The sequence below is a fragment of the Vidua macroura genome, chromosome 12, assembly GCF_024509145.1.
Source record: "Vidua macroura isolate BioBank_ID:100142 chromosome 12, ASM2450914v1, whole genome shotgun sequence".
Classification (NCBI taxonomy): domain Eukaryota; kingdom Metazoa; phylum Chordata; class Aves; order Passeriformes; family Viduidae; genus Vidua; species Vidua macroura.
The window spans coordinates 1,373,392-1,399,344 of NC_071582.1; the positions used below are offsets into that span (position 1 = coordinate 1,373,392).

General features: G+C 40.2%; 1 protein-coding gene across 8 annotated transcripts in view; it reads right to left on the minus strand.

The window, feature by feature from the left end:
• Window positions 1–25,953, minus strand: part of SCAPER (S-phase cyclin A associated protein in the ER) — a 137,511-nt gene that overhangs the window by 41,296 nt on the left and 70,262 nt on the right. For all 8 annotated transcript variants that reach the window (XM_053988573.1, XM_053988574.1, XM_053988576.1 and 5 more), the window contains exons 23-25: window positions 25,673–25,799; window positions 9,082–9,197; window positions 1,929–2,052 (exon numbers count right to left, since the gene is read on the minus strand). In XM_053988573.1, the coding sequence (XP_053844548.1) occupies window positions 1,929–2,052; window positions 9,082–9,197; window positions 25,673–25,799 (367 nt within the window). The remainder of the gene's footprint in view (window positions 1–1,928; window positions 2,053–9,081; window positions 9,198–25,672; window positions 25,800–25,953) is intronic.

A 25,953-nucleotide genomic window follows, 5' to 3' on the forward strand; every position in this document is an offset into this window, starting at 1 on the left:
TGGCTACAGTAGACAAAGAAGAGCAGAGACAGCAGTTAATAAACGAAGCTCCAACTCCAGCACAAGACCTGGATGAATGTAGGTGGGAAGGTTTGATCCATTAATCATGGAAATCGGGAAACACCCCTGCTGTCCTCAACAGACACTGATTTAGGCATTACCAGAGCTAAGGAGGCTGAGGAAGGTAACAGGCTAAGTCAGGCTACAGAAGGTTTCCTACCAGTCCCTTTAGGCAGGAGGCAAAGAAAGGTCTAAACAGGATACTTCAAATTATTAACCTGGACAGGCTGGATGACACACACACACACAAAACCAAACCGAAACTAAATCCACATGAAACTGGCTGGAAATAAGGTTCATACTGGATGTATTCAAGATTATATTGAAATACTTCTCAAAACAGTACTGTTTCTGTGTTCAGCAAATATTGGTGTACTTGTTTAATAATTTGTTAAAACCTTGCAAATTCTCATTTATTACTCCTGGTATTACTTTGGGCTTTATTTTCCAACAGTAAGTGGAAATACACATATCATAGACAAAGGCTGCATCACACAGCTCATCCAACCAGGAAAAGTGGAGGCAGTTAAAAGTCTCTGGAGGTATATTTTAGTATTTTGGTATTCAGAGCTGCTCTCAGTTTGTACATTTCTTTTTTGTAAAATGAAAAAGAAAAATTCAAACTTGATCTGATTTATTATATTTTCAAGAGAGAAAAATCAGGGTTAGAAAAGCAGCACTGTTTTTGGGTTTTGTACTCAAATATGCACTTCATGGAACTATGAAGATATCTCAGTTTAAGGGCCAATTCTGCATGAAGAGAACATAAGAGACTTTCTGTAAAGGAAAGAAAAGTCCACTGTGCATCATGGGAAACATTAAGCTTTAATTACAGTTTTGCTGCAATTCAAGGGTAGTATTTGGCAACAGACTGAAAAGAGCTCTAAGTGCAGTAAATTTCCCTTCTGCAGTATCTCCGAGCTCTAGGTGGCCAGCTCTGCCTAAGAAACCCCCTGTGTGCTCCTCCAGGAAACTGCAGGTCGTCCTGCAGCGCTGCCCTGCGAGGGCAGGGCGGGCTCTGGCAGCAGAGTGACCTCGTCCCCGGGGAGGTGCTGGAGATTCCCGGTGGGGAAGAGGGGAAGCGCCTTGCCCTGAGCGCTGGAGCCTGACAGCCGCAATCCTCCCCGAGATCTGCCGCGGGAGAGGGCAGCGGCTGCATTCGGGTTTGCTTTGTGCCAAACAGCTCCGAGGATCCTTTTAAAGTGTTCATCAACAGTCCTATGGCTTGTTGATTCTAACAGCGTCGCTTAAATTATTAAGAGTATGTACATAACTTTTCAATTAACAAACTGCTTGGCTCATGAAAATACATACACACAATTTATAAGTAAAAAAACCATGACTAAATATCTTATGATGAGCAGGTCACTATGAATTAAAAATGAGTTTTCAAATAAAATATTTAATGACGTTTCAAATTAAATGAAACATTGGAAAATTAAAACTTTCATTGCTAAAGAGCCCTATTTAAGCACTTCAGCAAAGCAGACTCTGGCAATGTATTGACCTGACTTAGATTCATGACACTGAAACAAGTAAGAATCAAACACACAGACACAACTCATTGTGGTCTATACTCTAAATATTCCTATAGGGTGAATCAAAGAAAACAACCTCAGAAAAAGATAGAACAATATCCACTCATAGGGTTCCTGGTACACATGCTTTTGCAGAAGTTATTAGTAGAAGCAAATACATCAATTTCTACCGAGTACAGTAGACACAGCCACAAAATACAAACAACAAATGAACTTTATTCTTTCAAGCCTTTATTCTTATTTACCTCCTGGTGTTCTTACACTCTGAATACTTTAACATGTTTGTGAAGCACACAAAAATTTACAAATTAAATAAGTTATTTTACCTACCGTAAACTGGTGTATCAACAGGTCCATCAGAAAAGTGATCTTATTACTAAAGAGAACATAGGTGCAATTTTCTATGCAGTTGCTGCAGGTGAGGCTGTAAACATTTACTGTACTGCACAGTGACCTAAAAAGTCAGAAGGGAAGAAAAATTAGAATTTTACTTACTTTAGTAAATTAAAAGCAAATAAATGGCAGCATCAAAAAAATAAACTCGCAGGAATTCACATTTATTTTGTTTAACTTGGGATTCCAAACCAAAATAACACCTTAAATGAAATCAATTCAATAACATTAGAACAGTAAAGCCACACTTATCAGAAGCCACACACTCTATGGGTACTGGACTCCCCTGTATTCAAACTCTGACCAGAACTGCTACAGAATATCAGCCAATTTCATCACTTGGACAGGTAATATTTCTTTGCCTGTGGCTTACAGCTATAGAACACACGGAACTCTTTCCTGGCAGGACCTTCGAGCCCTGTGTGAAGTACCTGACAGCAATTCCCAGGCCAGCAGTGCCTGTGCTCCAGCACAAGGGACAGGGATGCCCAGGGAGCTGGCAAACCCAGCAGGTGGAAGGCCTGGCCCAGAAGGTCTGGTGCCACATTGTCACCCCCTCCTCACAGAGCCTGCAGTGCTGATGTGCAGCTCCTGCAGCACTGGGGAGCCCCACCTGTGGCTGGGGGAGAGGGCACAGCTTTGCAAGGGGAACAACACAAAATAGAAGCACATGCACAGCTGCTCTCTGCACCACGGGCAGTGATTTCCATCTGCTCCAATTAAAGTGTTCTCCTCAAAACAGCCTTGCAGGGAAGCTGGGACCAGCCCTAGAGAATATTCTCACAAAGAAGATTAATCTTACCAAAGAGAACCCTATTTCAGAATAAACAAAAAGTTTGTTTCTTGACCTTTGCTTACTGCAAAAGCCACCACTGTTACTTCACAGACACACAACACAAATGCATCATGAATACATCCAACAATAAATACAGATGGCTAGACATTCAAACTGTCTCTCTAAAGTAAACCAAAATAAAAAGAACTTTCACTTTGTTGTGTTTTTCTCAACATATGAAAAAATGTGACTAAGTTCAAATAAGTTCTAAAGAAGAAAATAAATTATGAGCACTGCTGAAAGGTCATGCAAAAGTGGGACTGCAACAAACACCAAGTTACTGCACTGAAACCATCAAAGCTGGTATATAACAGAACAAGCTGCAGACTAATTCAACATACTTCTGGAGCTGAGTTTTACACTTTATCTTTCTCCTAAAATATTTTTGGAACAACAAAATTATTTACACAGTAAGGACTGTGGCTTTACTGATGCTGGGCTCGTTGCTGTGGCATCTGGTCACTTAGCCTGGCTCCCCAGAGCTGAAATGGAGGCCTCTCACATACATTGAATTTCTCAAGCAAAGGAAAGCTGGAAGTGCTCAGAGGCTGGAAAAAGTGGAGTAAAATTTTTTCATTTGTATGGCTGGATTGTCTTCTCTTCAGCTGGAGAATTTAGAAAATAAGTGAATGAACATTTATACTTTCCCTCCTTTTCTGAGTATCACCATATTACTAGTTATTTTAATTTAATTGTACTGGTAATTAATTTTACTCTACTGCCTAATTAAACCAATTTTAATCTGCAGCTTACATGACGTGAAAACAATATTAAATAATTACTTTTTTACCAAAGGCAGGATAATTTTCATCTATTTCACCTAATTTTTACCCTACAAGGATAACACCTAGATATAATTGAAGCAGGATACTTCACATGCATTTTTACAAATCTGTCTGCAACACTATTCTCTCTTCCTCTCCTGACATACAAGGGGATTTAGTTCCCTTCTCTCAGTAATGCTGAAAAATATTTTCATTAGGCATCTCCTTCTATCTTTCATGAAGATTATTCCCTTGTGTAGGTATGTTTAGAGGGAGAGAGAGAAGAAACTGTACTGGTAGCATCTATTTTCTGTTGAGAAGATGCTCTAAATCAGCTTGTCATTTTATCAGCTATTCTAAAATAAAGATCAATTCTATTTAAATATAAACATTGTAATTCATCCAAAGTGTCAAATATGAACTTGTAGGTTAATTCGGACAGCATTTCAGAGTTCTGATGTGATTTAGTTAATTCACTGCAATAAATGCTTTTTGATATATGGGTTTCCTAATCCCTAAGAGGATAATTTATTTTACACTCGAAAACACAAAAACTTCCCACTTTGTCTAAAGACCAAATTCCACTGTACGACTGCATCACGCTTTTGTATTTCCCAAGTGAAGCGCACGTCACAAAGAGTACTGGCGCTTCCAGAGACTCTGATAATGCCTTTGAAAAGGTGCTGGAAGCAAATGGATGTCAAATGAATTTTTCACAACAATAAGGAGGGTTCCTTTAATTGATACCATAAGCTTGCTAACAGCAGCTCGTCTGAACACATTCTGATCACGGCGCGCTCAGCTCTGCCTCGGCTCCACGGCCTGACTGGAGTTCAGCACCAGGAGTGTCACACAGAAGTGTCCCCAGGTGGTTGGCAGTGTTAAATGGCAGATTAGAGACAGCACAACTAATTTCTTTACTTTAATCTTACTAAGAGAACAACAGCTGTCAACTGTCACCATTTCTGCACAAGGCCACTGAGACAAGGGAGGGGCTGCGAACGCCACGCCGGAGCCACAACTTTATTTAACCACACCTTAAACTCGCTGGGATGGAAAACCCGATGCATTTCCCACCCTTTTCTTCCCCGCTGGAGGAAAATAACTGCTCTGAATTCCAAATCCAGAGATCCCACAGGCAGCTGAAGGGCTGGAGCAGGAGGCTCTGCAAAGCAGGTGGCTATTGATTACCGATGTTGCTCTAAACTTTGTATCACACCCACAAATCAGCTTTCCAGCTCTGGCCCCTGCACGTTCACTCCAGCCCACGGCCAGGCTGCCCTCAGATGCAAGGCTTTCCTCCAGAGTAAATCCAATTATAAAAACCTCCTTATGGTACACAAGCTTGGAGCCAAAAAAGAAATCTGTCTTTAGACAAAGATATGCATCTGTATGTTATGTTTATTTTACATGAATATGAAGGAGGAGGAGAGGAGGATTCATTTCAATAAAGCTAGACCTCAACAGTTTATATGTCTGCACATGATCATTTTTTAATGTTAGCTCATCTTTATTTCCTCAATTTGCCTGATATAAACAAGTTGACAAACTTTAACTTTCATTAAAAATACTGAGGCGTTAACAGTATGCAACCATGGAAAACAAATCCAGGATACAGAGGCAAGAACTCAATTTATGCTTTACGAAAACCAGAGCATCACCAACATACAACAATTCACCTGTTTCAAGTGTAGAGCTTTTCCCTATTCTTACAACTTCTGTTACAAATGAACATACTTTGATTATCAATGAATAACCCTAAAAGCTCTGTTTGGCAGTGCAATAATACAACACTAAACATTATCAAATTTAGGATGTGCTAATTCAGTAGAAAACAGCTCGTTTTTAACCACTTTGAATATTATGCAGCAGTCTGATGGGGAAGGGGAGCAGTATTGATAATTACCTGCTGAGTTGCAAATTGGGAGGTGAAGTATTACTGAAAAATGGTGCACAGAATGGCTGCAGAGTGGGATGGGTAAGGAACCATCAGGGTAAGACTATGGATTGAAACAACAATAAAACTGCATGAACAGCAACACTGCAGCTTAAGAAGTGTATATTCCTAAACCCAAGTAAAAATTTAAGAAGAGAACAAGATATAAAACCAGCTCTTAGTTCAAAATAGTTCTTACTGAAAAATGTTATTGGTATCAATACTATCCAAAATATTATGGCGGCACTCATTTCTTCTTTTTATGTATGTAATTATGGTTTGAGCTTTTTTACCCTGATACTATTTGCTCTAAATAAATGATGCAAGAAACTGTGTGAAAATAGAAGATATATTAAACTTGACTTCAATCCCATCTTAACTTGTAAAAGTGCAACTTTGTTCCTTACACAATTACTGCCAATTTCTCTTTTAAAATACTCGTCACTTAAGGAAGTCAAAGCATTTCCCAAATGTTAATTAAACAAACCCTACAAGCCTCATTTGTGAGCAGATTTGTTACCAACATGTCATGGTAAATGAGCTGCACATTGCAAGGCAACCCAGGGGAGGAGACTCATCTTCTGCTCCTCATCTGAAGGCATTCAGTTGTTTTGCTGTGCAGCTCCCATTTGCTTTTCTGTACAAGAGTATCATAGGGCTCTCAAACCTTTACAAGTTCTGCTGACTATGTCTTGTTTTGTGAAGAAGTGGACAAATCCCAGAACAGTACAAAATGCTGCTTTGAGAAATAATATGGCTGGACATTAATTTTTACGTTAAGACCAAAAATAAAACTTACTATAACCCACTGCTTTCTCTTTCCCTTTTCCAAGTGATTTATTTGAAGGGGAAGAAAATTGCCCCAACACCAAATGTATCATCTGTCTCATAAATGTCACGTCCTCCTCACAGCATTTCCCATCCTGCTGCTCTGACTACTGAGCTGGACAGTGGTACAAAACAACAGGCATATTGTTAAATCTTCTGATAATAAAGCTTTATCTTGTAGACATGGGATTAGAGTTCTGAGCTGCACCATACAGCCAGGATTTTGGGGAAAGAGAGATGTAGATAACAGCCCATGTAATCTCCTCACCTACTTGTAAATAGCTTATCCTCATCACAAAGCAACAGACAAATTCCCAATTTAAGATGAGTACAAATGGTTAAACATTGCAAGCACCCACAAACAATCTGAAGTACAGTAGTGTCCTTTAGCAAAGCATATTTGGCTAGTGAAAGACTGGAGGGCAATTAATAAAAGGTTTTCATTCAACTTCTCTCCACAGGGCTTTGCTTTGTCTTTAAACACAGAAAACTGCCAGAGAAAACTGCTCCTTCACTAGATTCAAAGTTCAAGAAATCAGGATGTAAATGACACTTGCACAAAAGAAAGAAAAGTAACTTCAAACTTGTTTCTACATTAAATAAGAAATGTGATCTGAATTTTCTTCCTCATTTAAAGAATTAAACATATTCTATGATTGCCCTTGGTTTTGAACCTCCCTTGAACACTCTGTATGTGAAAAATTACTTAAATCCTTTCAGTGAGACCATAGCAATACCCATGAATACAGTTTGTGCCTGGTTCAAACTGCTCATAGCAAGTCCCATCCTCTGGAACTATTGCTTGCTCTCAATAGCTGAGGTGCAGATTCTGCACAGAACGTTCTTCCCCACCAAAAAGGCCACAGAAATACCAAGAGAGGAGCCTCTGCATCCCATGCAACAAGACCAAGCTCCTTGGTCCACTTCCAGCTGACTCCAGACTCTAAGTCAGACTCTCACAGACCAACCCAGCAAGAGCAGTTTGCTTTAGAGAGCAGGATCCTGTGTCAAATTACGTGCAAGCTGATGGATAACTTCCCAGCTTCCATACTTTTGGTGCCTACAAACTGGAGACTGCAATTTGCTGTGAAGTTGAATGAAATGCTGTATTTCAGGAGTGCAGCAAAATTCTTCAGATGATGTTTTTAAATACACAATGCTGTCAGAACAGTTTCTATTAATCTCTTTTCTGCCCCCGTATTTCCTTCAGAAATACAGCTAGTGGAAAATCTGTGTTAATAAAACAATGTTTAGAGAATTTTTCAAAGATGCACAAACTCTTTTTATAGTTCAGTCTTGAACAGGCTCAGGAATCTGAGCAACCAGTTGTCTGAAAGGGCTGTGAGACAGACAGTGACTGTCAGAGAGAGGAGAACCTCTGATCAACCGTTTGGATGTGATTTCTATCACACAAATGTGGCTGACATGGGACTTTATTTATCAGCACACAAACTCCTTCGAGACCTAATACATCCTCAAACTGCCTCACAAACTTCAAACACAATGTTTTCAGTAATGTAAACACAAGGTTCTCAAACCTTCTCAACAAAGGTTACCAAAACAAAAAACAAAACAATTCTTAAAATTGTTAACAAGACTATTCTTAAAAGGAAAGAATAAAAATCAGATGTGTGGGTTGTGCACATTCTAAGAATTTAAAGCTCAATTTAAACTAGGCTTTATGTGGGCAGACAGTGCACTCCTGTCCCTCATGAAGTTTATCCCACATTGATGAAATCACTCAAAATCAGAGACTCTACCAATGAAGAAGCCCCAAGGCTGTCTGTGAGCTGCTCCCTATAGGCCCAGCTCAGGATTGCTCACCAGTGGAGCTGGCTGGACCTGCAGCAAGTGCATTTGGCACGACTGCAAAGGTGGGAATTTTATTTATTCTCTTAGAAGTGCAAAGTCAAGATATTTCAAAATGCTTTTTCCTTAGTGCTCTTTCCTAGCACTTCACCCTTATGTCCCATAACGTATCATTGGCCAGTTTTCATCCAAACTCTCACACTGTAGAGCCTAAATTACAATTATACCAATATTACAAAATATCTACAAACAAACGATGACAATGGTACACACCAGGATATCCTGGGTTTGTACTAAAACCATGCCTAGCTGTGCTCTGAAAGCACCTATGTGCTCTTGACTGTATCAAACCTACAGTTAGAGATGAGGGAAAAGAGGTCTGAGGTACCAGTTTTTGCAGGAATTCTGCTTAGTCACCACCTTCTTTTTTAGGGATTAGACATTTAAACCCCTCCATTCTTCTGTTCCGTAAAGAGGAATTTCTCTAATCCACAAGAATTTTGATTTACCTGTTTGTAGGTGCCCTTTCAGCTAGCAGTATCTTACAACTATTTAATTTTAAAAGCAGACAGATTCCAGTGAATTACAACCCTTTAAAAAATTCCCCTGCTTCCCACTAGAGATCTCTGCAGACTAACTTCAAAAGATATGTATCTCTTCCTCTGTTAAACAGTTTTGTCTCTTTTTACACAATTAGCTGCTGCTCAAATATATCATTGCTCAAAATAAAACCAACAAGTTAGGAAACCAAAGGCTGAGTTTTGGAAACGTGTTTCACCTTCCATGGCATAGAGAACAGCACACTCTTTTGCTCTGAAGTCTAACACAGGACTAGGAGAAGAAGAAGCAGTGAAGCAGCAGATATGAAATGAATATTCCAGTGACTCTAAGTGCAAGTGAAGGACCCATCAAACTCACTTAAAGGGAACCCGGGCAGCTGCGTTCAGGTTGGTGGGAGAAGTCACCATCTGAAGAACATTTTCCAGAGCAGACAGTCCTCCTGCAGCCCGGAATGCAATTTTATCTGCTGTGTTCTGAAGAAACACAAACACAGAAGAGAACCAACAGAAATTAAAGAAACGTCTACATAAAGGGTACATCTGACAGTTGTGGATTCTGTCAATGTAGAAAGTCCTTAATACATTTATTTACCGTGTTGGACACCTTTGTAAAAGAGCATTTCACTGCTCATGCACATGGAAGAGGCTTTCTAGAGCAGGAGTTGAAACTCTCAGGTGTTATGCTTTCAACTATCATATATGCATACCCAGAACTACACAGGTGATACACTTGAATACCATATTTTCTGTAAGGACATACAATTAGAGGGACTTTAATAAAGTTCACATTTATCTGTTGCTATTACCTTTGGAGCTATGCTGCTTTGTATGATTTTAAAAATACAGACAATCTCCAGATGAGTAATTCCTCCTTTTTACAAACTTTTCCAACAGAGGACAACCTCCAGGCTTGGTTTTACAAATAAGCACAAAATAGCTTAGGCAGATCCCTTTTCCGAGGTATCCACTTGGAACTTGCACATACCAGAATGTTACACTTAATTACCATCCTATCATTACTCTCACAGTTTGCAAATGACTGGGGTTTTGCTGCAGCAGATCCAGTATTTAAGAACTTTCACTCTTTTCCTTTCCTGCAAAGTTGGTTTAATGTCCCCTGTTTACGATAAAGCAAGCAAAATCTTCTTATTCTCTACTTCTAAGCTGCTAATTTTGTATCGCTTATTGGCAGTTTGTATTTGATCATCTTGATTTTGTCAGTGATGATGATGATGATATTCTAGTTAATAAGAAATAATTTCTTCTTTTTTCCCCCTAGTGTTGCAAGCATTTCACATATGGGCAAAAAAGGGAAATCCTCTATAAACATGATTATTTCTAGCCTATAAGGAATGTATTCTACTGTAACAGACTGTGTAACAGAAAAAACTCCTAATGACTCCGACAATAAAACATTCATTTGAACAACTACAAAAATAATTAAGCAGCTGTAATATGATTTAGATGGGCAACATTTTTCCCTGTGAGATCAGACATCACACACAGAAGTATGTATCTTACTTTTTAATTAAATCATGCAACTTTCTCTCCATTAAGTTTCAGTCAAGAAAACAGCTATATTGTATTTAATTTACAAGCTACAGAAAAGCATTTCACAGAAGTCAGATATAAAAAAAGGAAGCATTTTCCACAATTAATGTGAACTGCATTTAGATTTTTGGACAACTAAAAGATTTATCTTCCAAGGAATAACTGGCCTCAAATGAGTGGAAATCTGTGTGCCAACTCACCAAGCAGCTAAGAAAATCAACCAGTGATTTCCTACAGGCTAGCTGATAAGTATTATTTCTAGGAGTTAATTTTAGCCCAGTGAGCCCAGTAAGTGTGCCTTAACTGCAGAGTTATTTTTGAGTTTCACTCATACATTATTCCTCTGTTTCCTCTTCCTCCCATCTAAAAAAAATCCCAAGCCCCTGCCTCCTTAAGCTCCCTTGGCTCCCAGTAACACTTTCCACCGACTCCTGGTAGAGCCGTAAAGAAAAGACCCAAACAGCGCAGGAACAGTCCTGCCATAAATCATCCTACTGACTTTATTTGACACTTTGGCTCACAGCAACATTCCCAAACCTCACCCTGCCCTGCTCCCCCAGTGCTGCAGCACCCCCTGACAGAGCCCAGGGCCTTCGTAACCTTTCCCTGCTCGCTTTGGCTGAAAGCCCCCCAGGTGTAAAAGAGATGCTGTTGTTTGCAGAGAGCCTTTCCTTGGGAGCACAGCAGGAGCACACGAGGAGCTCAGAGCTCAGAGCGGGCTGTGCAGCACAGCAGCGAGGGCTCTGACACTGCTGATTTATCTGTCAGTGCTCCTCCAGCTCCAAATGTGCCCAGCACTTGCCACTTCTCACTCTCCCTATTTCTCATGGGATATTATGCCACAACCTATTAGCTCTTGTGGCAAGAAGTCTTTCCTGTCATTCAGACCAAATATGCCCTTTCTCTATTTCATCCCATTACCCTGAGTTATATCCGAGTTATTGCATTCATTTTGCTTGTCCCCTCAGAACTGCTCCATTCTTGAACTTGTACACTGCTTCCTTTCCTCGCTTGGCTTGTTCCTCAGCTCTGTGTTCTCTTTAATGCAAAACTCCACCTTTTCTATTTTTTCACGTGATCTTTTCTTCTCTGTGATTTTTTTTTCCAGAACTCCTCTTTTCTCCAAAAATACCTGGTAATGAAGTGTCCAGAAAGGAACTTCCCCCATCCCAGATCAGTCACTAGAGCCACACTGAAAGAAGCAACAACGTCTCCCTGTTCTGAGGGGAGGTTTCATGTATCTATTTTAAAAATATATACATCTTTTGAAGCTGTTTCATGTCCTATGTGTTCTCCTTCCATTTCAATCTGGAGCATCACTTGTTTTATAGACAGACTTTTTTCAGAGTGCCTGGTTCACTTTTGTCTAATACTTTACTAAAATACAAGTCTACTTGTCAAAATACAAATTTGCATTCTAAAAACTTCTGTTACTACTACAATTTTTCTACCAAGCAGAAGGGAGTTTGTAATTTCTTCTGATTTTATATGATTTACCTACATGTGCTATCACTCCTCTTTCTAGAATACTCATAAAAATTCATTAGCATTCTGATGCTTATGAATGAAAATAAATCTCTAACAATATGCATGGAAGAGAGGGAGAAGCTTCAGTAAAAGGAAGATAGAACCAGCAGCAAAGCTGGGGAAGATCCATGAGCACTGTATTTGTTACCTGTGCTCACAGAGGTCTGTAAAACTGCCACGTGGGGATACATGGCTTTTAGCACATTTCATGTATTTCTCTCCAGAGATTCTTATAAGATGGAGAACTTCCAGGACTTCTAATCCATGTCCTGGCGATGCTGAAGTAGCTGCCAAATCACACCAAATTCTTTTAAAATATGTCTGAATTAATTCCTACTTGAGGTAATGTTCAGATTTTAAGTATTTTTATACTCATCTAAAGAAATCTTTCCTGGATCATAAAAATACGTGAGCGAGACGTCTTATCCAATTTGTCTTTCTCTGAAAAATAAACTAATATTCTTGAAAAGATGATGTCCTGAAGTGCTAAAGCTTTACATTAGCTGATATATATTGCAACAGGAATTCAAAAGAAGTGGACTGAGGCATCTCAGTTACTCAGAACCCTTGCTCACATACTTTTCTTATTTAAATTGATCCCTGCCTGAACCTGTGTTAGAATGAAAGACCCTTTCAGGTAACTACAACTTTTATTCTGGTGGCACCCAAAGTTCTGAGCAGATTAGGCATCATGTGAGTATGAAAACTGAGATATCCTAGAGGGAATAAATATTAAATCCCTATTTGAAAAGAGTATAAACCAGCATTGCATGTTTTTGCTGCTCAAAAGGAGCCTCCAGACTTGTAACTTGGCCACCCAAATAAATTAGCTCTCCTGTTTATGAATCCTGTTTCATAATTTCACTGTAGGAACTGTTCTTGAGTAGCTGCACATTTAGACTAGGAGGGTTATTCTGCAATTGATACCATTGGATTCACTTTCCTTGAACAACAGAAAATATATAAACATGGTTTTATACAGTGTTTTTAAACAGTGTGTAAAAATTTTATTTGCTAATATGTATTTTCAGAAATTCACAACTATTCAAATTACATTTATAAAGAATTTGATTTTTAAACACAAGAGAATTTCTGTGCTCTGAAGTTACCTGGTGACACAGGAGAGCGGAGACAAATGAACAAGTAGGCACAAAAACCTTGGGGATGCTACCTAGATGTGTCTTAAACATTAGGAAAACAAAAACAGAGATGTTCCTGAGAGAGCAGACACAGCACTCAAACCCAACCCATGAAAAGAGCCTGTTTTCCTTATCCTTCCCAAGCCCATCGTTGGGAACTGCAGTGGTCATGTTTGCACAGGAGGAAAGCCAACCCAGCTGATGTGACAGGAAGCATGTAGTTAATCTCTGCACCATTATAAACTTGTCATTTAAAGCCCACAGCCACTAATTTAGGCAGAACACTGCATGAATCAAGTAACTTAGTGGGAAGTGTGTGTACACTAATGCATGTGACACAGTAAACAGAAATTATGATAAATTAGACAAACCATGTAACCGTTTTATGGATTAATTATGAATTAAACATATTTTAAAATGTAAAATTAATCCTTAAAAAAAGGACAAACAATCAAGACAGCTCCCTGCACAGTGGGCAAGCATGGCTGACTTATTTACCTACCTGTTACAACACCTTAATGGATCTGAATTTGCCTTCTCTCCTATGGCTTGAGTGACAACTGACTAATAGGATTACAGGCTCTGTTCCAATAATAGAGCTCAGCTACATGCCAGCAAAAAATGACAGCCTAAACCTGAATTACATGGCCTGGGAATCCATCCAATTATTAACTAAAGTAACTGTTATTACCTAACCTAATCAAAGGAGAAGCAGCTGTTAATCTTTGGTGGCCTGCAGTGTAGTAGCGGTCAGACTGGATGGACTGTCTTTGTACTTGACTCCTCTACAGACAATAATTATGTCCTTTGTGATCAAGAAGGAAGGGCTTCCTAACCTTTCAGACAGAGGCAGCAGATGGGGAACAACTGTTTGTGTGTTCATTAATAAGATAGGGTAGATTTTATCAGGGTTTGGCATCTGTGGCACCCTCGGAAGCACCACTTACCCGAGGACACAAGTATGTTTGGCAAATTCGAAAATGAGCAGACTAAATAGAAAGTTCAATATAAAGTTTTCATCTCATTATCTGACATTTGGTTCAGAAAAACACACGCAGCTCAAAAAGAGTGATTTACACATATGCCCCATCCTACCCAACGAGGCCAACAAAGAAACACATGAAAAGGCCAACTGGCCTGTGCTGGTACTTGGCTGGCTTTTGTTGCACTCATTAAAGCGGTCGCATAATGTGAACCGTGTGCTTCAGAAATAAAACCAAACCGGGGGAAAATGCTGCTGAATTCATACAAGTCAGTGGGTAACAACAAAGTAACACAGAGGGAAATAAAGCTGGCACTGCTTTGCAACAGCTTCTGGGTTGTGTATTCAGTATTCCAGGAGAGAAGGGAGACCAAACCCTGCCCTGCTCCGCTGCCCCCCTCTCTGCACAGGGCACTTGTGGAGCAGCAGAGGTCAGGGAAATCTGTCTCACCAGGAGGCATGACAGAAGTGCCACTTTATGCTGGGGAAAGCAGAAATATGCTGGGATGACAATGTGGAAGGACCTGAATGGGAAAATGTCTGATAATGCACAGGAACAGCCAGTATTTGGAGGCTGAAATGGAATGAATTTAGGTGAGAATAAAATGAGTTTTTTTTAATGCCAGGAGTAATTAATGATGAGCATAATATACTTAGCATATATAGTCGACTCTCAATCATTTAAAGTTTTTAAATCAAACCTGATTATCTCCTAGAAAAATATGATCCCAGTTAAATCATAATTTATTAATTTGGTGCAAGAGTTATTGGGTGAAATCCAATGTCCTGGACCAAAGTACTTGCTTCCATACATTTCTCCTGTTAAAGTATTATTATTAGTTAATAAGTAGACCAGAATCAGAAATAATGCTGAGCTTCAACACCTGAAATGATTTCATGCCAGCTTTGCTATCTCTGTTCTATGTGACTTTAGCCCATATTTGAAATATTCTTGAACTAACTGAAATACTCTGGTGTAGACCCTCCCTCAAAGACAAACCTCCAAAATAAATATTTTCATGCAGACTAAAAAGGAAATTTAGAAAAATTATTTTTCCTTCATTAATCCAAAGAAGGTTTTCTGCTGGTCCTGCAGAATGTCCGAATCAGCAGCTGATCTGGAAAGCCCGTTTGAACACACTTCAGGAACTAAAGTATTTCAGAAGAAATTATTTCTGAATGGAACCCAAATACTTTGAAACATGCTGACTTCTATTTCTGAAAGAACACACTTGTGCAACTCTATTCTAAAACTGTTCATTGATGGAAGAAATAATAACTAATTAGTAAAATACAGTAACATCTATCTTAAGGATTTTTTTCTTTCCTTTTATCTAGTGTTTGAAGATTCTATCTAAAATGCCAGGGGCTAAGAAATGCAGTTCAAAGCTTGCTTAGAAAAACAACTGAATATTGTGCTGGCTTCTCCTTTTTTTTTCCACCTTTCCTCTCCCTTTAAATAAATACACAAGTGTATCTACATGCACATACACACCCCTGGACACATTTGTGACTGTAGAAAACCTACACTCTTTGAGTAGTTCTCCAGACTTTATACAGTGAAAATCCCTGGAGAGTACACCAAAGAAGTATTTTCTATTAAAATAAGCAATTTTGCTCCCTGCTACACTTCTCTGTAGTGAAATTAGTGTTATAACAATCCCCCACTTCACGTGTAAACCTCAAACGGGTTTTCAAACATAAGTAAATTCACCCACAATAAAATTTCAACCACTGAATATCAATGAAAAACTAGTTCAGGATTAAAACATGAGCCAGAACTGGCTAAGTGTCCTTTGAATTGGAGGGAGGCATTCATTCACATCACGGAGTGTCTCTCTTGTATCCATTTCTTCCTTCTCCACTGCTTATGGGTGAAAGCCCCAGCAGGGAGGCCTTGACAGACACTCCATCCCACCTTGTCCTGCTCAGCAAAGTGCAGATTCTGAGCCTGAAAGGTGGTTTTGAAGCCTTAGGGGAAAGGCAGCTGCTCTGTGTGTGTTTCCTCAGGCAGGAGCAGAGGTTCCCTGGCACCTGCTGGCAAAGGGGCCTGGGGAAGGGGCTCCACTCCCTGCACCAGCTCAGCCCCTGCTCACGCCCAGGGAAAGGTGCCTCTGGCTCCTGAGCCCTCTGGGTAACACTGGTTTTTCACCTCCACAGCTCAGGCATGCCAACTGCAACTTCACAGCCTAGATTTAGCACAGAGGAAGACAAATACCTAAGAACAAGAAGGGTGAAAAGGCAAGCACTTGATACAGCATTCAAATGCAATATAAAAAATGAGACTCACTTTTTAACTGTATCAAAAACAAAAGGAGAGGCATTTTTGACCATCCTCTCTGAAAGTCTACTATTGACAAGCAACCCAAAATTCGTTCAGGCCTAGGGATAATACCCATACAAAAAAACCTGATTCTTGGGCCTGTCCTGAAAACGCTAAACATCCCGTGGACATAAACCTAATTTCTGTCTATACCATCATATACTTAACTCATTTTTCTGCTTGCTAACAGCTGCCCACATTGTCAGGTCAAACCAAACTCAATAGGACTCCTTTCTGACTCACTGTATCATGTAATTGAAAAGGATGAGCCTTATTTACACAGTTTCCTCCCAAGTTCTGCAGTGGCTTTTCAGTCTAGCAGTGAAGGCTTTCAGTTTAGCAGTGAAGTCCCAGAGAGGCACCTTGTTGTACTTCTGTTGATGAGGACAACACCCTCACAATCCTAATTGTGAAGCCACAAGAGTCAGTGAAAGCCATAAAGGAAAGACAGGTAAAGGTAAACCAGTGAATTCCATGCTCTCTGTTCAGCTGCTTTCAGCCACGCCAAGCAGCATTACAGGAAACACACAATATTGCTAGGGAAAATAGGAATTACCCTCATAGATATCCTGAGAGACAGCACTGAGCATTGCAGCACTTGTGCTTATTAAAAATAAATGTTTGGTCTATTTATAACTAACAGGGCCTCTAGTAAGTGCATCAATTAGAGGAGGAAAGCAACAATACAGCTTTAATAAGAGGAATAATACTAAGAGAGCTCCTGGATCTCCATAGATGGCTCCATTAGCTGAGGCTAATTTGACTTTTTCTGATTAATCACAAAAATGAAAGTTCCCAAACAGGTAAATAGAAAGCAAAATTCCATAATCTTGTCCCGTCCTCTCTCAACGTTTATTGGACAATGAATTGCCCAGTGAGCAGGCAAGTCAGGTCTCTCTGAACACTGAATCTGACAGGTCACTACTGAGAGCTGTCAGCCACTAGAAAGCAGCTGATTTCTGCTCAATCCAGACTGTGAAAACCAGTGCAATCCAGCCAAAGTGAAGATACTGAAATAATGTGGGAGAGGACATAGGGAGAGGGAGCAGTGGCTGTTAAAAGACCTGTCATGAAGTCAAGGGCAGGTGAAATGCAGCTTTCACCATGATTGCCTTGGGTGCTCCCTGGTGACCAACCTCTCAGACCATTTGCCCATGAGCCCACCTACACGACAGCCACAAAGGACTGTGGGGCACAGGAACAGGGTGGGTTTGTGAGGTGCTGCAAACATCAGAGCAGACCGTGAAGGCCTCTGGGTGATATGTTCTCAAGTCAGAAGCGATGGTCTCAAATCACTGTTGAACTTAAAAATACTTCAAAGAAAATATATGTATATATAAATACCATCAGACCAAATTAAACAAAAACTTCTTTAGAAACCATACTAATCATTACTTTATTATGATTTCTAAACTGTTCTCTGCTGTTGGCAGAAATGTGCCTGGGCAGGGAGTTCTCCTCACTGAGAAATCAGTGCCTGGGCTTTAATGACACTAAAACATATCTCTTGTCTTGTAGTGGAGGAACTTTGCATACCCTGGAATGTATAAATATCCATTATATCCATTCTGATATGATGTATTAGCTCTAAACTGACGTAGAAGCCTGATCTGACAGCAAAAAGCCACAATCAGTACAACACTGGAAGCTGACAGCATTTAATTACATCCTGCAGCAGTTGTCAACTACACCCACTGTGTACAGAAATTAACCTCCCAATAATCTTGGAACAAGAACACTGCAGAGCTTATCTGTGAACTCAACTTGCCTTTTAATACCATTTCCAGCAAACAAGCTAAAAAATATTCTGTGACTGACCCCTAGTAACAAGTTCCTATTTATATGTTCATCTTGGGGAAAAGGTTAATCCACAGATTACAGAAACTCTGGGCAAAGGAATTATTGATGAGATAAAGCTGCCTTGCCCAACCTGCAGCACACAACACACACCTGACCTGTTGACTTCTTCCAGGCAGTGACAGGGAAAGGCTGTTGGGGTGGGAAATGCTGTGCAAAGAGCTCCTGCTGTGTTTGCCCACTGCCTCTGTGCTGGGACTGTCCAATCTGCTGCTGCAGTTGATACAGAAGGGGATGTTTCTACTCCAGCAGCAGCTTGGACCATCTGCAGATAAACTGGTGCTTACAGGCCACTGATAGTCCAGGCTTTGAACACTGCTGAACCTTCTTCAAGCTATGGTTGAGGGGCACTGTGCATCACTGGCACTCAGTGATGATCACACAGACATTCAAACTCTCTAATTCTCACTGTTACACGCTTTAAAGAAGTGAATTAATTTTCAGGAGGGTTACTTACATCTCGTCTTTTCCAACTATTCTATCTGCATTATCCTTTCTGGAGTTTATGCTCCAATTCAGGTTCTGTACTTAACACTTGCAACAAAGGAAGCATAAATACAGAATTCCCTCTGTTACTTTCCATGTTGGCAAAATTATTAGATTTTCAGTGGCAATATACCATGTTCCAAGGGCCCAAATTCTAGTTTTAGCTGGTAAAAAACTTTTTAGTTTAAACTTATTAGCTTCTTACTTTTTAAAAAATATATATTTCTTTGTTTTAAACCTTATTTTTAGGTTTTGTAATTCAACACCCTTCCTAAAGTTTGGATTTTGAACTTTAAGTTGTTTTTAAACAGTTATAATTCAGCTTTACATTTGATTAAATACTTCCCTTCACGTGACATCACTGTAGCTTTGGAACTGGCTACTACAGGAGTATCCTGAGTTGAAAAATTAATGGATGGATTAAAATATTAATCCACTATTTGCATAGAAATACATCATATGTTTAGCTAAAATGAACCTTAAAGTTTTAACTTCTCATTGTAACAAATAAAAGTATCAATTACTTTCCCAGAGAACAAAACCTATAAGGACGAAAGCACAGTTAAGGTGGCATGTGGGTGTTTATTTTTTTAAAAACTTTGGCTAGGAAATGCCCACTGCCAGATACCAAAGAAGGCTTTGGTGTAAACCAGTGCACTGTGCATGAAAATCTTCACGTGGCCAAAAGACACAGGAGAGAAAGGCAGAGGCTGCCCCGTGCCAGCAGCAAGGGCTCCGCAGGGGGACGTGGAGAGGAGCAGGCTCAGCTGAACTCACCCCAGCTCTGGATGTGCCTGCAGCTGTGGCACAGCTCAGCTCAGCCCAGCTGCAGACGGACAGACGGACAGCCCGACATGCTCACAGGCCCCTGCAACCTGGGGACAGCAGCAACAGCCCTGGCTCCCCAGTGTGCCCTTGGACTGTGGGCACACAGCTGTTTCCTTCTGAAATTAGAACTGTGCACGCGTGTACTTCCACTTTTTCTGCAGAATTTATTCTCTGTGCGACTGCAGGTTTAAGTTTTGTCAGGATATACAGTGATTATCCAGGTAATTCCCCTGTGCACCCACACCAGGAGACAGCTGCTGTAAGCAGCTTAGCAGGAGAAAGAGCTGTGTGATTTCCAAGCACAGTGGTGCCTGAATCTGTTGTCAGAGAGAAATTCTACTTCTAAATAGATTTATGACTTGTAAGCATTCAAAGGACGGCTGCTGTTTCTGCCAGTGGTGTCCTCTAGTGGAGAGTGGCAGATGCCGAGGACACAGGGACAGGAACTGACCCAGAGCCACCCTGCCAGGAACACCTCCCGCTCACAAACAGGCCAGTCAAGCTTTTCATTGCTCCAATAATGCCTAAAGGTAAATTTTTTACATCTTCAGTCAGCCTAAGAAATGAATCCACTGTGAGGCTCTAGAGAATATTGTATGTTCAATTATATACAGATACTGTGCCTGTGTGCACATGCATGGAGATACCGAAGATTACAAAAGACAACGTGGGTCAAGCCACTGGTTCATGATTAAGGTAAATTCGCTATGACTGTAATTTTCACTCTTTTTCATACATTATGCCTTTTTTTCCTTATGTAAGATGGTGACAGGCTGGCAATTCTGTCTTTAAAGACCATACTACTCTGCTACACTAGGAAAACACAGCTCTTTGGCTGCAAATATCTGTAGCACCAAAATTAAATGTGCAATAGTTTGGGAATCACAATTCTCACTGTATTCTTAAATATACTTTAAGCAACAATACGGAGTCTTTATAAGAGAGTATTTGCTTCTAAAATCTATTTGGTCTGTATATATATGTCATATATATATATTTATATACACATACTCACACATATACACACAGGGCAATACTAAATCTCTGTAGAGATATTTGAAGAAACTTACCACGTTCCATTTAACACCGCTTTTGTTCCATGCATTAGTTCTCCAACAGTTTTTAATTTTATTGTTTCTGTTTCTGATGATGAAGATTTTGTATTATTGGGGGGGATTGTCCCTCTTCACCCTGGCTATGGTCACCATCCCCAATGGGCCCAAGAGTTTAGAGAATAAAACATAAATACAGGGCCTGAGTGTGTTGTTAGAGTCAGCCATTTCTGACAGTCTTTACAATGGGATAAACACTGTCTGTCTACAGCCCCCGTGTATTTGAAAGCTACGACAAACATTTAACTGAAATGTAAATAACTGACATCACCAATGCTCAAACAGGAGGCTGAAAAATCTCTCTAAAAATCCCAAACCCAAAAACATTGCCTGACACAAAACAAACCGTTAATGGTCACTGAGAGAGCATGTTTTAGAGATCATGAGCATGGTGACCCTTTTTTTAGAAAAAGGATTAAACCGCTGCAGTCAATTACTAGCTCATATTCACACATTTTTCAGTTACAAAATTATACTCTTCTCTAAGGAAGTATATTTTCCCCCTGAAATCTGTTTCCAGGAAGAATATTATTCCAAATTAGTAATGTAAATAATCATACTTAAGCTCAGCCTATTCAAAGGCAGTTGCTTCTAGATTTGCATGAAGAGAGCTGGTAAGTAACTATAAGCACCGTGGCCCAATTTATTAAAAGCCTCCTGTTTTATTCTGTAGTTCCATTTTAATTCCACACTTTAACCATTTATTTTGCACTCACTATTATTTACTAAGATTTTTACAGCACATAGTGAGTCTGAAGGATATCAGGAACACAGCTATCCTCAAACCCATCTAAAATCATAGTAAGTTTTACAAGCAGAAAGAAGCAGTGAAATCTTGTTTGTGGGACTTTGTGCCTGGTGAGTATATGGGAGCATGTTTGTGCTGGGCCATGGATCAAACCTGCACCCTGCTGCTGCAGCCCTCTGCCCAGGAGCAGAGCTGTAAGAGCTACAGTCAAACCACTCAGTTAAAGGAACCTTATCCCTCCTCTTTTTCAAACTAGTGATCAGTAAGAAGCATCATATAAAAGCAATTCCAGGTAAGCAGATTAACTGTTGCCCTTGAATTCCAAAAATCATGAGGTTCCCTCAGAATCCGACTGAATCTGTGTGCCATATTCCCAGTCAGATGGAGAAGAGACACACGAAGGGCTTGCCTAAATGTCACATGTAAGTGTTGCACAAATTTAACTGGAGTGATTTAACTGCAGTGTTTTAGCTGCAGCTGAGCCAGGTGAAAAGGCCACTGCCCTCAGCTGCTGTCACCATGCTCACAACAGCAACGCCCTGCGTGCCCCCCACAGTAAGTGCCTGCCAGCCCTGCCCAGCACAGTCCTATGCAAAGCCACACTGGACACTTCTAACATCTAAAAGTAGGACTTTTAAAACCTGAAGGCACACCCAACCCTCTACGAACAAATTTTAGGAAGAACTTTAGGGAAGGGATGTTCTGCCAGCAAGTGTAAGGATGACCATCCAAGAGGCAGTAATCTCTGACCCAGGTCAGGGTCACAACCTTAGAAATGTATTTACTTCAGTCAGCTCAGGGCCTAATGTGTATGCAGTAGGCATCTTTTAATTAGTAGTACATTTTTTTAATCAGCAAGTTTTTAATCAGGAAATCTCACTTCTTTACATAATAGGGAAATAAATGATATAAGCACAAGCAAGTTAAAACTGTAGCTGCAGGTCATACTGCTCTCAATATCCTGGTTCCTAAGAGCTCCCTATTACAGGACATCTCTGTGGGAGTGCTGAAAGCAGGCTTGAGCTGTCACTTTGGGATTCCTTGTGCATCTGAAACACACGGCTACCCTCGGTGATGGATGTGTAAAATTAGTCCATCAAGGAATGAACATGCATAAAATCAAAAGAATCATGGCAGGACAAGTGCTCTAGCCCTGCCACTTCAAACATCAGCTCTGCCTTCTGTAAGAGTTTTTCTTGCAGCATCAAAGAGCCATTCATAGGAGATCTTAAACTGAGGCTTATCAGATCTTATTAAGAGCTTGAAGACTCCCATATGACATCTGCCAACCTCAGGCCAGGGCTTTGTGGTAACATTTGCATGCATTCTGCTGTTGTGGCTCTGTGTGTGTTTGTTTTCTTAATGTCCTTTTAAACAAAGTAGAGGTGAAAGTGAATACAGCTTCCTTCCAGGATTTCTGCCAGAAAGGGTGAGCTACACAAACCCAAGGACTTCCCAATGATCCAGAGCACACCCAAAGCAGCAGCACCACTGGTTGGACACACCTGGGGAGCAGCACCCCAGGCGTACACAACATCGGGATTTGTGCTCCCTGCTTCCTACCAGCACATGGCCAGAGGGGCACAACCCTCTTTAAAACTGGAACCATATGGTGGTTTATGACTTCAGAGTACCTCTTACGCATATTTAATTTAAAGACACGTGAGCCACATGTTTCATGAAGCTAATGGCCACACTCCAAGTCAGATCCTCAAAACCTGCACTTCAATTTGCTTATTCTTCACAAATCCTTTTCCAGCATTGGACACAAAGCTCCTGCCTTTTGTAGAGCTCCATCCAACTAAGCCAGTGTGGGTTTACCACGAAGTGTCTGGAGATCTAACAACCACTTGAAGCAAAGCAAAGCACATCCCTTTCATTTGTTAGCACTCAAAATACGCTGTATTGCACAGAGATCCAGCAGCAGTGAATGAGGAGCAGGTAAGGTGCTGCAATAAACAGCCAGGACTCCAAAATACACAGTGGTTAAGAAGCATCTTTGCCTGAGAGAGATTTCTCAAATCTGAGTATCTAGAGGATATATAAACCTTTGAAATTGCATTAAACAAGCACTTCTTGCTGTATTAGTGGAATCACTTGGCCCCAGGTGCAGAACGTGCTGTGTCCAGCAGAGCAGGAAGGCAGAAACAAGAGCACGTGTGGCCACAATAACCATGCAGGCATGCAGCACCCTAGAATGTTCTCACACCATGGAAGAGGTTCAGAAGCGAGAGAAAGCCTTATTCAGTACAGTGGAACACATCAGATGAAGGCTAAGTCCAAACAGAAATTGTCAGATCTGATTGTACCTGGAGGCAAATTCCCTTGAGAGAGGGCTGCAAACCTTTTGTGTGTGGCTTTTTTTGTGATTCAAGTTTGCATAAATATTACACCCCACCCTTTCAGGCTGTTTTAGCACAGTCATGGAATTTCTAATGAGCTGAATAACCCTTCCTTCTGTTGAGAAATGTAATGGTATATATTTTTCTTATTTACTGTTACAAACGCCAGCCTCAGCAATTTATTTCATGATCTGTAAAACCAATCTTTTTTTTCCTGGTGAGCCTGAATACATTAATTTTTCAGGCAGTGCAAACTATTAACAAAAGAAAAATCCAGTGTTTCACAGTATGAATGAAAAGAGGGGTTTTGGATCAATTATATTTTGTAATAGTTTTGCAGGACTTCTTGTGAGCAAGAAAAATTTCTAGTAAGTGGCAAGGATCTATTGTAGTGAACCCTGTCCTCCCTCAGGGCAATTCTTTATTCAAGCCAGGCCATTAGCAAGGGTAAATCAATGTTATCAGCTCACACACACTGACAGCTTGTGTGGTTCCCACTCCCCCTTCCTCCCCCCACATTAGGTTATATTTTTATGCTCTCCAGGGAAATTCAATTAACAGTGTCAGTCTCCTCCTCTCAGTCCACGACTGACACCATCAGGGCTCCTTCAGTGCCCACTGACATGTAAGATGTGTCTGTGGATTTCTGGCTCCCAGGTTAACAAGAGAATTCCCATCCCCTCCTGCAAATGACCATGTATGATCTGTGCTGTAAACACTGCAACTGTTACTGAAATCAATCCTTCCTGACCTTATTGATCAGGACACTCTGCTAGAAAAATACTTCTCCACTGGGAGGTAAATGTTTTGGGGGTAAAACCCCAAATCAACAACAAAATAACCCATGTCTATTAATACTATCAAATGTAGGTTTTAATTCCCCACTGCAGACTCAACAACCAGCAAAATCATGTAAACAATTAATGAGTAACACTTAGCTTCACTTCACATCTCCTTTTCAAAAATCTCAGCAGACTACTAGTAAAAGGCTGGATACAACTCCACATTCCAAAGAATTTCCAAGGATTATTCAGATAACTTTCAAATAGATTCATCTTTTCATCATAGTCATGCAACAACATGATTTCTGTGTTTTGAAATCAATAAAAAATGAGTTTTTCAATAATTAATGGAAGCACTGTAAAATGTGAAAATGGCACAACTCTTTCAAACACACACTTAAGCTTGATGAGCAGCTCCAAGGCACCACCAGAACACACATGAGGAGCCCGTGCATCCCAGGCAGCCTCCTGTATTTAAAAGCATGTGCCATTAACAATTGTGTTCTCCACACTGACTAAGCTGTGAAAAGCATCAAGCAGAGCTCTCATTTTCACAAACATCAACTCTGAACCACAATGATGCAATTCCCTCCTCAGATTTCATTAATTTGGTTTCTTCCAGAATTAATTTTCATTATGTCTTGATTACAGATAAGAAAGAGAAGTATTTTCTAGTGGTTGAAGAGAGAACAGAACATAATGTTCCAGCTGAAAACCCAAATACTGTGGTCCTAATGGAGGAAAAAAACACATTAAAAGTTAGAAAGCACTGTGGCAGTAGACTGACAATGAGGAAGGAGGGAAAAAGATGCAAATGCAGTGATATGAATAAAAAAAAAAAGTCCAACATTTACCATAAAGCCAAACATGCTCCAAAATCGTATCACTTTAAAAAAGTCAAAAATGTAGAAATATCCCACATACATGCACATCATACCTTCCTCCTCCAGTGAAGACCCACTGACTCTGTTGAACTCTGGCAAAACTCAACAGATTGGTGCTCCAGCAAACCTGGATCCAATTCTTTCCTCTGTTTCTGCTAATTGGTTTGGCCCCTTATTGTAAAAGCTGTTTGTGGGTAAGCACTACAAGCTAGATGACTGAAATGACCCAGGTTAAAAACAATCCTCATGAAAATAGAGGGGGAAAAAAGTGAAAAGTGTTATAGCAGACGCTGCTTGTTACACAGAGGTCATTTATTCTTCACCATCTCACATTAAACATTCCCAAACCCATAATGAGACTTTATAGGTCAATCCTAAGTCATAATACCTCTTTTTCCAGAATCCGAGAGATCTCTCCTAAAGTCCTGTCCAGACCAGGAACTTTGTGGTTCCCCAAGGAACAGCTATCCTGCATTTGGAGGTGCTTCAGAAGGTCTTTTGCTAATCGCTGTAACCTTCAACAGAAAACAGAAAACAAAGAGCAGTTAAAGCAAAAACTCCCTTATTAACCTACATCTTTGTAATGAACCTCTGGTAACAATGAAGGAATCATGAAAATCTGTGTTAAATATTGTTATCATCTATTCTGAACAGGATGCTGAACATCCA